General features: G+C 46.8%; 1 protein-coding gene across 1 annotated transcript; it reads right to left on the reverse strand.

The window, feature by feature from the left end:
* Window positions 1-1518: 1518 nt before the first annotated feature.
* Window positions 1519-8292, reverse strand: LOC117878559 (homeobox protein not2-like). Its single transcript, XM_034772849.1, has 3 exons — window positions 7941-8292; window positions 3935-4143; window positions 1519-1797 (listed from the first exon to the last, which is right to left on the reverse strand). The coding sequence occupies exons 1-3, from the start codon at window positions 8290-8292 to the stop codon at window positions 1639-1641; spliced, it is 720 nt and encodes a 239-aa protein (XP_034628740.1). The 3' UTR covers window positions 1519-1638.
* Between the last annotated feature and the right edge of the window lie 8781 nt (window positions 8293-17073).

Raw genomic sequence — 17073 nt, forward strand, 5'->3', positions numbered from 1 at the left:
TGTGCGTGGCTGGGGGTGGGGGTAATACCGTGCTTGGTATAAAGACGGTGTTTGAAATCCAAAGCAAAATTTTTATAATGGGCTGAAGCAAAATCCCAGATCCAAACGCTGCCCTACGGAGAGAGGTAACTGAAAGCTAGGCCCAGATTTTGCCACTTGAGCGCACCTCTGCACGGTAAAGGTAATGCAATATGTGCATAGGGGTGGACTGAGGTCTTTGATCTGCGCTTTGCAGGCCAGGAGAGAGGCAAAAATGTACAAATCCTTATTGCAGCGACGCAGGAGGGCTGCCAGGAGACACTTTCATTCTAAGCCCCAGGCGCTTACAGCTTTCAGAAAACTACCCCTTGGACTGATCCTCTAGTCTTACATTGACCTGGAAGGACCAGAGTCTCCTCTCATGCCTCTATGAACCAGGAATAACTCCATGGCAGATAATGGGGTTACACCGGTCGAGGATCGGTGAAAATAAGATGAGAATCAGGGTTCAGTATATAGGGATAGCAGCGGCGCTCCCATTGAAATCAATGAGAATTGTGCTTGTGGCAGTATCAAGCCCTCAATTATGGCCAACTGGACTTTTTTCTCCTTAGTTTGGTCAGATCCCCTTTACTTTACTGCAAATTTTAGTGGAGTATTTTTTGTGCAGATCTGAACTTCAAACTTGACATGGAAATAAAATTAACTAGGGAGGCTACCAGGGAAAAAGTCATGAGTCTGATTCTCTTAACACTCCTCTCTCTGCCAGGGCTACTCTACCTGGTAGCTCAGCAGCGCCAGGGGGCTGATAAACCACAACAGCACTGCGTTTACATGCACTGATGTCTGGATCTGGATTTGAACTCTATGACTGCCCCCTTCTCCCCAATCTCTAATTTTAACCCCCGTCTTTCTGCTGGAAAGGGGCCAGGCTTTCTGGCATTTCAATAGAGAAAAGAAAGACTTGTGGGTTATCTGGTTTTACACACTGCGGCCCTAGCATGGAAGCTGCCCATGTGCAACTAGGGCAGGGGTTCTCAAACTGGGGGTCGGGACCCCTCAGAGGGTCACAAGATTATTACATGGGGGGTCGCGAGCTGTTAGCCTCCATCCCAAACCCCGCTTTGCCTCCAGCATTTATAATGGTGTTATACATTAAAAACATTTTTTTACATATTTAAGGGGGGGGTCACACTCAGAGGCTTGGTGAAAGGGGTCACCAATACAAAAGTCTGAGAACCCCTGAACTAGGGTGAACAGATGTCCCGATTTTATAGGGACAGTCCTGATATTTGGGGCTTTTTCCTAAATAGGCTCCTATTACCCCCACCCACTGTCCCGATTTTTCACACTTGCTATCTGGTCAGCCTGTGCGCAACTGACCTGATGAGCAGCAGGCCCTGGGTGTCTAGTGTGAGGTTGCCAGACAGTGGGTGTTGCATATCACGGACTCATCCTAGGCAGCGCCAGGTCAGTCCGGTATCGTCAGCATTCAGATAAAGAGCTTGATCTATTTATCCGGCTGGAGAAGCGCATGTTTGGAGCAGCTGCTTATCTCCCTGGTAGCTTCATTGGTCAGTCTTCACCTTGGGCATAGCTGTAAACCCCCGCTAGTTCCATTGCAAGAGCAACGTCTGCAGCAGGGAATTCTCAAGCCACTTAGACCTCCACGTCCACCGTGTCTTCCTCGTTGTTCTCGAGGTCCGTGGAGTCCGTAGGAAGAGGCTGCGTCCCTCCAAACTGCGCCAGCTTCGCTTTCTTCTGCTCCAGGCTTTGCTTTCTCCATTTGATCCTCCGATTCTGGAACCAGACTTTCACCTAGGAGAGATTCAGCACAACGGGCAATGAAAACCACTCGCTCTGGGCCAAGGCTCGGGGGCATTAGAGCCCTGACCCTGCAAGTCTTTGAACTGCGCTAAAAGAGTGTCAGCAGGGCCCGATCCTGTAATCCCTCCACAGGCAAGTCCCCTTGACTCCTGGAGTTTCACCTGCAGAAGCACTTGGTGCTAAAAGGCTCTTGGCAACATGGGCCATGAAGATTATTAATAATAGTTATAAATAAAGCGGTGGCTCCTTTCTTTTGAGGCTCTCAAAGCACTTTACAGACATTTACCTAAGCCTGCCAACTGCCCAGTGAGGTTGGTAAGTGGTATTGTCCCTGATTTACAGATGGGGAAACTGAGTCACATGGCGGTCATGCCATCTGCACACAGACAATAGTGAAATGGATCACAAGAGTCCTGACTCCCCGTCCCTGGCTTTACCCACCGGACCCAAATTCCTTCCCCAAAACCTTCACCCTGATTGTGCTGTCTTTAAATTATAAACTTCCCAAAATGAGGAGTGAAATCCTGGCCGCACTGAGTCAGCGGCAAGACTCTCATTCGGCTCAGTGGGGCCAGAATTTCCCCACCCTGCCCCGTGTAACCAAATAAGCGGCTGTGTCGTTCCCAGCAGGCAGAGGCTCTGAGTGCCAAATCTCGGCTACCCTCCTGGGTCTGTCTTGGAAAGTGAGAGAAGATCTGTAAGCTCGTGAGCCCTGCAGTCGTGGATCCTGGCTACACTGCAGTAACTGTCACACTGGGGGAACCCAGCTGCAAAACAGCCATTCTGGTTAAAACCGGGGTCATGCAACATACACCGGATTAACCAGGGTTTTTTTAGCTGCGCCCCATGAAAGCCAATAGGAGTTTGGCCATTGGCTTTGATGGGAGCAGGGGGAGCCCCTTAGACTTTAGAAGGGCTGCAGCACAATTCAGGAGCACAGCGTGGTCCCATCTCCGGTGCTTTGACTTATGACATGGAGCCACCAGCTGGCAGATTCCATACGTGGGTGCCCCAGCTAGGCAGCTGTTTCAAGCTGGATGGGAGTGTGCAATCTGGGGGTGCCTGAGCATGAAAATGGTATAAAAATAAATGTGACTCTGTCTGAATGCAGCTCTCCCTAAGCAGCCCCATGTGCCAGCCACCTCGGCACGAAGGGGGCGATTAGACCGGTTAAGATAAGGCCCGATCCTGCTCCTGATGAGGTCAATGGCAAAGCTCCTTCTGGGTCATCCAACCAGGAACAGCAATGATCAGCGAAAGCAGGAGAAGAGCTGGGGGACAGTGCTGCTGGCTTGGCAGGGTGGGGCCGACTCCTAGGCCTTCTTTAAAGTGACGCAAATCAGCGATCATGGAAAGAGTCCCCAGTTCCCAGAGGTCTTTGTGCCCCTCAGCCTCCATGACGGTCACATGCGCAGTGACAAAAACCAAGAATCGTAGAAACTGGAGATGGAAAATGAGCTCATCTAGTCCACCTTCTCTAGCTAATTCAGAACTGATCCTTGCAGTACAATAGGACTTGCCAGGCTGCATCAAACCAGTGGCCCACCTACTCCAGTCTCCTGTCTCCAGCTGTGGCCAGTATCCGCTGCTGCAGAGGAACGATGGCCCCATTTGGACAATTGCACGGTAATCTTCCCATACAGGAAGGGTCTTTCTAACCTACAACACTTTGGCTGGCTTGGGCCCTCAACCAGGAGCCTCTATACCCCAAATCCATCCATTAAGTAGGCTAAAAATGCATCAGTGGAGGTTGTTATTATTCAGGCAAATTTCTAAGCCTATTTTGCCTCCTGCCTCAGTGATATCTTATAGGATAGGGCCACAGGTTAGCTATGCATCATGATTTGCCTGTACTTTGTCTCATCTAGTTTTAAATATCCCTAGTCATGGGATTTCCCTTGGGAGACTAGACCCGCAGGGATCCTCCCCATTTCTGGGGAGAATCAGCTCCTTCTGAGAGGAGCGCCTCACACTGTAACAGAGACAGAAGCCCTGAAACTTGCTAGGTGGCTCATCTCCTGCTGTCATTTCTGGCTGCAGTCCCAGGAAGGGACTCTGCCTGACCCCAGGGACCATGTAGAGATCCCAGATTGCTCATGGCCTCGGGGGAAGGGGGGAGATGTCCTACCTGTGTCTCTGTGAGGTGCAGGGTGGCCGCCAGATCCACCCGCTCCGTGCCCACCATGTATTGCTGTTTGAGGAATTCCTGCTCCAGCCGCTCCAGCTGCTCTGGTTTGAAAACTGTGCGGACCCTCTTCATCTTACAGGGCCCCCTGGATCTCCAAGGAACAGAAGGCCCCAGCGAGACAGCTCCTACGCAACCAGAAAACTCCAGACCTACGAGCAAGGGGCAAGAGTCAGCAAGGCAAAAGACAGAAACAGCCCGATTTGCCTTGCAGGAAATGCCTGACACATGTACAGAAAGAAAGCACCCGTCACAGCCCTTGTTAACTCTCCTTACGGTGGGTGAATGTGTTTTACCTGCTCCAAACCCTGCTGGCTACAGCCGTGGCTGGTTTCGGAGCATGGCTAATCCAGTCCACAGGGGCTAAGGAGGGATGGAAGAGAAGGAACGGTAATGCCTTGAGGAAAGAAACAGCCTCTGCCAGCCAGTATAACTGGGGAACCCTTCATTGACAAAGGGCCGACCCTGGTCCCAAGGAAGTCGGTGCATGAGTGAGGCGAGCCGGATTTGACCCGCTCCATGCATTGCTTATCCTGGAAGTTCTTGTTCAGGGCCGGATCCAGCAAACACTACGATTCAGTGGGATTGCTTGCGAGTAAAGATAATATTGTGCTTATGTATTGGGGAGCTGGATTGTAAATTCTCTATGGCAAGGTGTGTCTTGGGTCCTGCATGGTCCCATGTATATTGCTGGCTTAACAATAATTACTATATTATTCAGAAGTGTCTGGTTGGTATAATAGTATGGAATTCTTAATAAAAAATCATCAAACTATACTACACTCAAGAACAGGCAACATTGCTTCTCAGGCCCTGATCTGCCAACTCTTTCCCACACGCTTCGAATTCTTACACAAAATAAATGCAGGGCTTGGGCCTGCAGCCTTACTCACATGAGTAAGCCTTACTTATGTGAGTCAGCCCCTAACTTCAGGGATCCCCATAACCCAGGAGGGTTGCAGGATGGGGGCCTTTGCATAATGAATAAGTGGGAGTTTTCTGAATTTTGAACCCATCTCTCCTAAGTCTAGGATTGTTAGGATCCGAGGTGTTGGTTCTGCCTGTGCTTTGGGTCTGGGTTCCGATTTTGACCACCCCAGAGTGTGGAGGGCTGGAGGCACAGGGTTTGCAGTCAGGCCCCTTGCTAATAAATAGTTACACTGGAAAGCCCCGATCCTGCAGTTGGATCCACATGTGTGGGTCCCTGTTCACCTACTGAGCCCCACTGACTTTAGAGGGGCTCTGCAAACGCATAGGGATCCACCTGCATGGATCAGCCTGTGGGATCATGGTCCGATATGATCATGGTAGGGGTTAAAAAGGTTTCCAAGTATCAAAATATAGTTTATATAAACCACTCGGAACTTGAAATGTCGATATTAAAATGTTTCTGACCATAAAAATAGGTAGACTGCAGTTATAAATTGTTAGAATTATAGGCCTTGATCCTGCAAATTCTTCTGCACATGCTTAACTTTATGCACAAGAGCAATCTCATTGGGTTACTCCGAAGAAGTGGGCTGTAGCCCACGAAAGCTTATACTCTAATAAATTTGTTAGTCTCTAAGGTGCCACAAGTACTCCTGTTCTTCTTTTTACAAGTACTCCTGTTCTTTTTGAGGATACAGACTAACACGGCTGCTACTCTGAAACAGGTGTGTTATGTGTCTGCAAGATCAGGGCCATCGTTTTAGTCATTAAGATATAATATTTGTAACTGTTATAGCTATAAAAACATGTTCGGAGAATAAACTAATGTGTGATGATAGCTATTGAAAATATCTGAGTGTATAAACACTATAATGTAGGGCCAGATTCTCTGCTGGTATAAATCAATGTTAGTTTGACTTGACTTGAACTCGGCCTGTTTACACCAGAAGAGCTGTCATATAATAACTAAGTTATGATATATTTATTATAGTAGTAAATAGGATTTGGAGTTAAATCATTTATAAAATCATTTTGCAAATTGCCCGAGCGTACTGTCACCACCTAGCAATATAATTATAATGTAATATATAAATGTACAGATATTAAACAGTCTAAAAAAAGAGATAATAAGAATTACATACCTACATTAAATAGTTTTAAAAGGCTTCTGAGTATAAACAAAACTTTTAGTATCTAAATCCTAAAAAAACTCTAGGGCTCAAATCTTGGTTTCTTATGCAGGCAAAAATCTTCACTGATTTAGGTGGGTAGTTTTGCCTCTGTTACCAACCATGGGATTGGCCCCTGCATGCTCTATGATAATAAATTTCAATGGGCCATAGTGCACCATGTATTTTTAAGCGAGGCTATTCATTGAGATAAAGGGTTAATTTTGCTTAAAAATCAATGACACCATATGGTTTGATGTAAATACAGAGGAGACAGGAACATACCCACACTGAACTAAAATCTGCCCTCTGTTACAGCAATCCAACTCCATGGGTCTCTGGTTCTGCCCAGGAAACCCAAATTCATCTGATACTTTAAAAACAAAAATCTCTTTTTGCCCTAGGTGCATGTGCATTAAAAAGCCTCACAAACTTTGGAGTCAGATTCTGCAAACATATGTGAGAGTAATTTTACTCAGATGAGTAGTTCCAACTGCAGCAAAGTTATTCACACACAAATCTGCAGGATCAGCCCCTAAGAAAATAAACCCCAAACCACGGGCTCGCTTCACCCATCAGCGTCTCAGGATTAATAAGCATCAGCCCCTTTAACCCAGAAACAGAAATAAATATTGGGAAATTACTGTGCTCTTTCCTACCCCCGCCACTGCCGCACACAGAAACTGAGCAGAGTCTGGAAACTTCAGGAAATTAAACTGAGTTTCTGTCTGTGACTGCATCAGTGCCCACAACAAAGTAGCTGGGGATGGGGTGCGAGATGCACCCCGAAAATCTCAGGGGTCCTAAAATAATTTTAAAAATAAACCTTTTGGGTTTTCTACTAGTTTGGTTTAGTACAGGAAAAGTCAAAGCTCTGAGGGTCACAGTTTGATCCTGCCCAGTCCTGAGTCTGTATCTCTTGCCAACCTCCCTAAAGTTTAAAGCAGAACACTTGCCATCCTCCAGATGACCTCTTACAGCTCCACAGACACGGCTTCCCCTTCTCGAGGTCCCTTCCAGTCCTATGATTCTATGACACGCTGCATATAAAAATAATAATACCTAGTTCCTATACAGGACATCTGCCACACACCCTCTACCCACATAGACATACAAACCAACTTCCACACAAACGACACCAAGACAGAATCACCTCATGCACAGATAGACACACACAAATACACTGGCAGAAATGGGTCAGAACCATACATCCCTCACCCACCACAGTACATGTGCACACATACTGGATGAAAACACCCTAAAGTTTAGAGAGACAGACACACACACACGCACGTACCCTATACACAACCCAGGTATGCCTCACACATGCAGACATGCCACATACCAGTACACCCCTCATTCCTCCAAACATGTACATACACATCAGACAGCAACACCCCATTCACAGATCCAGACGGAGAACCATTAGCACTATAATTTTTGTATTGGGGATCCCCTTTCACACAGCAAGCCTCTGAGTGCAACCCCCCCCCCATTATAAATTAAAAACACATGTTTTCATATTGAACACTATTATAAATGCTGGAGGCAAAGTGGGGTTTGGGGGTGGAGGCTGACGGCACATGACCCCCATGTAATAACCTTGTGACCCCAAGTTTGAGAACCCCTGAGACAGACCACCACTCCCACTCCCACACTGACAGAAACACCTCAGACACATACACAAACCGGGCACAGACACCCCATGCATGCGTTCACCCCCATACACACTAGACAGAAACACCCTAGGAACAGACACACAGACACACCCCTCCCTCCACACACACACACCCCCCAGAACACACGCACCCACTCACCCCTGTAGCCCTTCCAGTTTAAACACTACTTACTGTCTTGCTTACAGCTGGGATAAGAGAACAGGCAGCCCCTCTGCAGGTGCTGGTGCTGGTGCAGAACCCCATAGCCCGGCTTATCCAGGTACATGGCTGGGTAGGGCATGAGGCCAATGGAGTAGGTGGCTGGGTAAATCCAGCTGTGCCACTCCAGAGGCAGCTTGGAGGACCATCTGGCAGAGGCTGCGCCTTTCTTCTGGGGCTCTGGCTTGGAGAGGATGGCGTCAATGTTAAAAGGAGTCTTCCGAGGGAGCTGGGGAACATCTGGAGAAGCTGGGGGGCCAGAGGGGTCCGTTGCTACTGCCAGGATGTTGTTGAGCAGACCTGGGAAGACCGGGTTCTGGAGCATGTTCAGTCAGCAGATCTGTGGCTGATGGTCAGACTGGGACTTAGCCGCTTCCAGATGCGGTGCAAGCTGCACTCTCCCAGCCCGGGCCTCAGCCTGCTGGCTGGCTCTTTATACACAGGAAGGGCCCAAGGTGGCTTTATAGCGAGGGCTTCCCCTGTGAAGTGTAAATAAGACATTAATATGCAAAGCAGGCTGCAGCTGGGTGGAGAGAGGAGAGGCTGTTCCAAGGCCTGATGCTCTGCTGGGTGCCTGTAGGACAGGGAGTGTCTCTGGGCTGGGACAGGCAGGGGACAGCCTAGTATGGCCTATGACAAGGGCCAGGTCTGCTTGGAATGATCAAATTGGAATGGGAAGGGAGGTCTCACATCCCGTACAAATACACACACACACACACACAACATGCATCTAAAAGCCCCCCCACAAATATACACACTATAAATACAAGCGTAGACGCATACACAACACACGCACCACACCTAGATACAAAAGTACAGAGAATGACACACAAACATCCGCACGATAAATGTAAAAATACGGTCATACCCACAATATAAAACACAGAAATGCACAGACACATGAACACACACACAAACACACATCACCACAAATATATACATACAAATATCTGCACGCACGCACACACACAATGTGTACACGTGCACCCGTCTGTACGCGCTAATGCACCTAAACACACACAAGTCTCTGTGCAAGAGGGTGCTGAGATATGGAGCCGAAATTCACTGTTAATTTGCAACCTGTTATTTCAGTTTGTGTGTGTGTGTGTGTGTGTCTGTGTGTACACTGGTGTGTGTAATTGTGTGCATGGCTCTCTACTGTTCCATCCACATCCTAGGGCTGATTCCTGCTCCCTGGCTGCCTTTCTACTGTCACCCAAGGCAGGAAGCACCAATGTTCCCTCGGAAGCTGGGGGTTTTCAGAGCCCTTTCCAGCTCTTTATCCTTTTTGGTCTCTCTCTTCATTCTGTCACCCTCAAGAAAATGCATCTTCCATTGCTGATGTGTGAGTCCTGGCAGTCTGTGCCTGCAAGCCCTAGATTTGTTTGGCGCAGACATCAGAGGCTACGAGCCTTTTGGCTTTAACTTGAAAATAAAACCTAGATATATGTAGAAGTGTGTGTGTACTAACAAACCTGCCTTAAAGTGGGCACAAATGTAAATGTCCGTATTAAAGCTCCGTTACGCTGCCAGAGCTGTGTATATGCACCTTACTGTAAAAGAGAATCAGACTGAGTATTTCAGGGCAAATGTAAATCAAGAAACTCTATTGGAATACTATTAGATTATGTCGTTCGTAAGGAAATATCCGGGGCATGGGTGTCCAGGCAAGAACCTAGAGAGAGAGAGAGATGATAACCAGGTGCTGGTACAAAAGAATCCATCAGCTTTTTCTGTAAAGAGTTTACTTCTCCCATTTAGCAAGCTGCCTTCCGTGACAATTTGGAAATACGTGAATAAAAAAAATACAGCTGAGGTTTTATTGCTCCTTGTTACAATGTAAGGCCTCAGTCCTGCAAACCCTTCCTAACTGAAGTCACGTGCTTGAAGTTAGGGCATATGCTTAAGCAGCTTGCAAAATTGGAGACTCTGGCAATAAAAAATAGACTTCCAAACTCTGCAGAGACTGATGTTTTCCAGCTCTAGTTCCTCTTTGATGTTTTGCAATAAGTTTGCAGGGTCAATAGTCTGTTACTCTTGTCCAACTTTTAAATTCCAGGTAATGTAACTTGTTCTGGTTAGCATCGTTAATATTCTCTATCTAATGATTAATAACTCTTATAATTATTGCACATTATATAAGTATAAGGAAAGCATATAGTTACTGAAAATAATAACTATTATGTGGAATAAAATCCTCTGAAATATTTGCAAATAAATACAAAACTTAAATGGAGAAAATAGAATTTTTCCTTGTGCAAACTTCAAAGAGAACCTGATAATTTATTTTAATATATACATATATTTAATGTAGCTATAATTAATTACTATTATAAAAAATGACAATACATTAATAATAATGGCCCTCAGCCCATCTGCTTTTAAACAGATCTCTCTAGTGATTTGATATTGATGGAATAATACATAGCCCAATATTAGAATACAGATAGAGAGGTGTGAATGGGGATTGATGGATGGATGGATGAATGAGAAAAAAATGTATACTAACTTCTTTCACACAAGGCATCACATACAAATTAATAAAGAGCGGGGGGAGCGGGTAAACCAAACATAAAGTAACAATGGTTTTGATCTTCCCATTGGAGTCAATGCTAAAATTCCAACCGTCAAACTGGACTGGGATAGAATCCAGCCAAGCGCAGAATTTTGCTTTTAAATTAGGGACAAGGAAGAGATTCACAGATGCCAAAGGGGAGCTCACACTAGCTAAGGGGGTGAGGAAGGGGGATTCATTCCTCAAATCTATGAACCCCAACTGGAGTGAAATGAAAGGCAGCAAGAAGCTGGCCAGTTAAAAAGAAGCAAAAAAACTCCTCATGGGGCTGCCTGGTGCATTGTGCTCCATCAAACAGCTCTTATAGTCACAGGGGCGGGGGGGAATCCAGAGTCACGGGGATCTGCTAGATGGTGGGCAGAGCAGTGGGGACAGAGCAAAGATGTGGGAGAGAGAAATTAGGGAGGTAGAAAGAAAGGGGGAGCTGGATGGACAGGCAGCAGTGACAGTAAGGTGAGTTTTGTATTCTGCCACTGTGGTAGAATTAGCTAGCTAATGAAGCATTTTGTCTCCCATTAGCACTGTGTGCTCTGCTAATGTATTTCTGTTAAAAAGCTGGGGATTTTCACCCAGCGTTAACGAGTTGGGAAATGTCGCACCAGCCAGCTGGCAAAACAGGGGGGAGCCCTGCCCCGGGGAGCCAGGCACTTGCCCTGCTAACAAACCCCCTCCTTTCCAAGTGGCCCTGCTCACTGACACAGGGCTGCCAGGTTGGGGTTTGCATGGGGTCTGTTTCCAACCCATATGCCCAGTGCAGGGGAGTAGGCAGGGGAGATAAAAGGAGGTCGTCCCTGATCCTCCTTTTTTGTTGTTTTGTTTTGTTTTTAAAGGGAGTAGAAACTAAAAGGGGCGGGGGAGTTTCTTAGAACACTTTAAATAAAAGCCCTTTGTAAACAGCCCCCCTTGAGCCAAAGGAACCCGGGTGAAAAGCATTTCCTGACAACTCCATTAAAGAATGGAGCTGTATTAACATTCCAAGCACCTTGACAAGAGATGAAAGTGGGGCACTTGAGTCCAGCCTCTTCTTGCTCCAGATGTTGTTACAGGCTCCCTGAAAAGGGTTTTCTTTCTTTCTTTTTTGCAAAGCGACAAAGATGCTGCCCACTTCAAACGATTCTAATTGATGCTAATGATTATTAGATAGAGTGGGGGGCCTTGTTCCCCAGGCCAGGGGGAGTGCATTTTACAATCCCTTCATAGAAAGCTCCTTCCCCCCCCCACCCCTCAAAAATGGGGCTGCGGCTTTCAGAATTTCTGTCTCTTTCTGGCTGCTGATTTTTTTCTCTCTCTCGCCCACCTTCCTCTAGACACCCTGCAGCTGTCACTTCTTTGCCCATGAGAAATTTCACACCTAGCCTCTTTCAATGGGAAGGGCCTGGCTGCATTTCCATCTAACTTGAACTGCCAGCCTTCCCGGCAGACAAAGATGCAGTGGAAATTTCCTAAAAACAAAACAAACGAACCAAAAAATGGGCTCGGGGCATCTTTAAACCGGGGGCTTGCATTGCTTTTAACGCACACAAGCGTCATGATGGAAGAAATCTTTGCATTCAGCTCCTCTGATGCAGGGTAAAGGATTAACGCCGATGATTATTATTTATGATTTGTATCGCAGTAGTGCCCGGGAACCTGCATCGCGCTAGGCGCTGTACAAACACAAGATGGTCCCTGTCCCACAAAGTTTACAATCTATGCAGGAGACAAAGAGACAGCAGGTGGATATGGACAGACCAATAAGGGAAACAATGAAACAGGCCAGCATGCCAGGCAGTGGTGTGAGCACACCGGCAGCCTAGATCGTAGGGCTCTGGCATTGATTTGTTAGATGTTTGTTATAATTTAGCATGTTGACAATTTCAGCGTTGCCAACGTCCAAGGCTCAAAAATGACAAGCCCCCTCTCCCCCACCAAAACTCAGGAGATTGGCTTAAAAATCATGAGACTAAAATAATAATAATAAGAAGAATACTTTTGGAGTTCTTTGTATTTGGCTTCTGCCATTTGAACCTTTAGCCTAGGTTACGCTAGGGTCAGATTTTCAAGCTTTACTCCCACAACCACAAGGGCTAGAAGTTTTCTGATGTTTTTTATATGAGAACTGGGATAATACATAATCATGTAACTCCAGGAGCTGAGGGTTCCATCCCGCAGTCTTTGCTCAAGCAGAAATCCCACTGAATTCAGCTTGGCGAGTGAAAATAAGGCTTTGTCTTCACCGCCAAAAAAAAAAAGTGCGTTTCTAACTATGGGATAACTAATGTGCATTCTCTGTTGGGCTGTAAAATCCTAGTGGAGACAAGCTCTGTAGTTTTAACATGAGATAAACTGTTTTATTATTATTAACTTGTGTTTGTGAGGCATCTCAAAGCCCCATTGTGGACCAGGACCCCGTTGTGCTAGGCGCTGTACAAACACAGAACAAAATCTATGTGTAGGACATAAGGGCTGCCATACTGGGTTGGGCCATTGTCCATCTAATCCTGTATTCTATCTCCAGCAGTGGCCCATACCATGGCTTCAGGGGGAGAGTACGTAACAGGGCAAATATGAAGTGATCCACCCCATCCTCCACTCCCAACTGCTGGTAGTCAGAGATTTAGGGACACCCAGAGCATGGGGTTGCGTCCCTGACCATCTCACCTAATAGCCAGTGATGGACCTAGCCTCTGTGAACTTACCTAGTTCTTTTTTGAACCTAGTTATAGCCTTCACAATATCCCCTGGCAATGAGTTCCACAGGTTAGTTACACACTGTGTGAAGAAGTACTTCCTCTTCTTTGTATTCAACTTGCTGCCTATTAATTTCATCGGGTGACGCCTGGTTTTTGTACCGTGTAAAAGAGTAAAACTTCTCTATTCACTCTCTCCACACCAGTCATGATCTTATGGATCTCTGTCATATCCCCCCTTAGCCGTCTCTTTTCTACGCTGAACAGCCCTAACCTTTTCAGTCTCTCCTCCTATGGAAGCCGTGCCATACCCTTGATCATCTTTGTGGCCTTCCTCTGAACCTTTTCAAATAACTTAGGATGAACAATAACTGATGGATACAGACCGACCGACCAGGGAGCTCAAGGAAACAATGGGACGATAGTGGGTTAGCATGACAGACTGGGGTCTCAGCCCAGCAGCAGCCTAGGCAAGGTCAACCACAGACAGGGATAAAGCGACAAAGAGTCCTGTGGCACCTTATAGACTAACAGACGTTTTGGAGCATACGCTTTTGTGGGTGAATACCCACTTCGTCAGAATTCACCCACAAAAGCTTATGCTCCAAAACGTCTGTTAGTCTATAAAAAGAAGAACAGGAGTACTTGTGGCACCTTAGAGACTAACAAATTTATTAGAGCATAAGCTTTCGTGGACTACAGCCCAAGTCCACGAAAGCTTATGCTCTAATAAATTTGTTAGTCTCTAAGGTGCCACAAGTACTCCTGTTCTTCTTTTTGCGGATACAGACTAACACGGCTGCTACTCTGAAACCTGTTAGTCTATAAGATGCCACAGGACTCTTTATCGCTTTTTACAGATCCAGACTAACACGGCTCCCCCTCTGATACTTGACACAGACAGGGATATGATACTGACCTCGCCCTAGCTACTTCGCAGAAAAAAATACAGGTACAATTTCACAGCGGGGCAGGGGTGTTGGAAGAATATGTATAGTGGGGGTGCCGAGAGCCATTGTAAACCCTGTATATAATGGAAACCGCTTCAAACCAATGGGTGCTGCTGCACCCCTACTTCCAGCTCTTATGCTAAAGCATGTGAGTTATCCCGCTGCAACCTTCCCACACCTTTTGTTTTGTTTTGCAGTGAAGACCAAGGCAAAGTCAGTTTCACCTTCTGATTCCCATGTACTTGTCCAGTGTTGCCTTGTCTGGGTGCCAAGGTAAACTCTAAATCTGATTTCATGTCATTTGCCGTTAACGCAGGGAAAGCATTTAGATGCAGGTTTGATTCTGCATCGAGCATTATTCCAGTTTGTTATTTCTAATATTAATCCAAGCTTATGTCTAACTTTTGATTGTGCTCCAATCTCATTTTTTTTAGTTTACAAAAATCTGCATTTTCACCTAAATTGCCCCCAAGGTCTCTCTAAAGGGGTATTGCTAACACTATGCATCATTATATCAAACACTAGGTATGGGCCAGGGGCTGAGTTGTGGATGATGTGGGAATTGTCATGCACCAACTACAGGGGTGCTACATCCATGGAAGTCTGGTTTAATGTCACTAGGGTGTAGGGTGACCAGACAGCAAGTGTGAAAAATTGGGACAGGGGGTGGGGGGTAATAGGAGTCTATATAAGAAAAAGCCCCAAATATCGGGACTGTCCCTATAAAATCGGGATATCTGGTCACCCTACTAGGGTGGTAAAGGGTGGTGTAAATTGGCCACAAAGGGTTTGATCCAGGCCCCACTGAAGACAATGGCAAAATTCTCACTGATATGGAAGTACCGAGGGTGAAACCCTGGCCCCACTGAAATCAATGGGAATTTTGCCGTTGCTTCAGGGGAGCCAAGATTTTCACCGCCGGGGCTTGATTTTCACTGATTCAGAGTCGGACGGATGAATATTTTTCCTTCCAAAAAAAAAAAAAAGGTTGAGTTAAATTTTGCCATTTTCCGGGATGAGATTTTTTGTGATTTCCTTAGAATCTGCTACTCACGGAGGGCCCGATCCTGCAGGCATACAGGCGCTGACCTTCGCACGCAGGAGCAATCCCACTACCTTCAATGGAATTTGGATCGGGTTCCGGTGTGTAAAATTCAGCAAGTGTTTAGCGCTGGGCTGGGCTTTGCACTGTGCATACAGCGAAGCATGTGCCGAAGCGCTTTGCGGGGTCGGGCTGTTCATGTAACCTGCCCGAACTGCTCTTTGCTAGGCCGCGAGATCGGGGCGCTTCTTGCTATTGATTTTTATTTAAAGCCAATACAAACATCCTCACTCCGGTTCTGGCCCCTTTCTGTTGCATGGGGCATAAAGGGGCCGTAAAAGCTTTGATTGCAGCCGGGGGGAGAACAGGTACTGCGGAAGACAGCCATATGGCTACCTCCCAAGGACCCAGTTTAGGGGGCTTGCAAGGGGCTGGGAAAGGGGCGTGTTTGGGGGGCCGGCCATAACATATAGCACTGCAGAGATTCCAGACAGCTATTCCTCTTCCACCCATAGGGCAGCCCCAAGAGGCTGTCATGATTCAGCCAGGCGCTTAGGGGCCCTCCAGGCCCTGAAGCAACCTAGGCTTGGGAAACTATTGAGATGGTTTAAAGCCACCTTCGTTTCTCCCCCACCCCCTGGGCCATGAGTTCTGTGCTGCGCCCGTTAGAATCACTTCAGTAGGTTCCATTGTACGCGTCGCGTTGCCACCTCTTAAACAGATTAAGCATTTGAAAGGACAAATAAAAATGCCTGTGATAAGTAATAACGGGCCATTCCTTCCTGTCGGCACTCCCCACTGGAATCAGTGGGCCTGATTCCCCATAGCCGTGCCCACCAGTGCAGAGTGAGGGAGCCATGCTCACGTTCTGATCTGGGAGCATTTTACAGCCGCTTGGGAGAAAGAGAGAGTCAGACCCTCCCTGTGTCTGAGCGCCTCCCTGTGTCTGAGCGCCTCACAACAGCAGAGAGGGGTTGGAAGCACTTTTGCCCTCGATTTACAAAAGGGGAATTGAGGTACAAAGTTAAGTGACTTGCCCAAGGTCACACACCAACAAGAGCCAAAGCTGTCAGGTCAGCACAGATTTATTTACTGGCGTCCCGGTCCCTTAGCTTAACCAACTAGAGCATCCTTCCTCTCAACATGTTGCCAAATGGTCACAATTTTTCTGCAAGTTTCACGGCGTTTGATAGTTGTGCTTAAAGTCCCAGCTCCTGGAGTCATGTGATGAAGTGAGAATCCCAGCTTTCGTTAAAAATAGAGTAAGTTTCTAGCCCTTGGGGTTGCAGGGAAAAACTTGAAAACATGACCCGAGTACCTCCTAAAGGCTCAGAAAGCGGAAGGCAAATAAACCACCCCCACAATCTATTTTTTTTTGTAAATCTCATGATTTTTTAAGCCAATCTCAGGACTTTTTGAGGCCAGACACGTGATATTTGAATGCTTGGGATTAGCAGTCTTGTAAAACCGATGGCCCAATAATATTCAAGCCATTTTATATTTTCACAATGGGAGATTTTTCAATGGGAGCTGAGCACCCGGCTCCCTTATGGTACGTCTACACTGCAAAGAAAAACCCTCAGCGCCACGTCTCAGAGCCTGGCTCAATTCAGGCTGCGGGGCTAAAAATAGCAGGGTAGCCATTAGGGCTCGGGCTGGATCCCGTGCTCCGAGACCCTCCCGCCTTGTTGGGTTTCAGACTCCAGGCTCCAGCTGCATCTTCAAGAGTGAGAGACATTTGGACCCATGGTTTTCTCTTTGTCGTTCACATCTCCTAGCCCAGTGGCAGAGCCTGTGTACCATCTCTCATACCCTGCATTGGTCGCCCAAAACAAACCATTTGCTGTTTGAGCTGTGAGAGGAAGGATGG

The sequence above is a fragment of the Trachemys scripta genome, chromosome 5, assembly GCF_013100865.1.
Source record: "Trachemys scripta elegans isolate TJP31775 chromosome 5, CAS_Tse_1.0, whole genome shotgun sequence".
Lineage (NCBI taxonomy): Eukaryota > Metazoa > Chordata > Testudines > Emydidae > Trachemys > Trachemys scripta.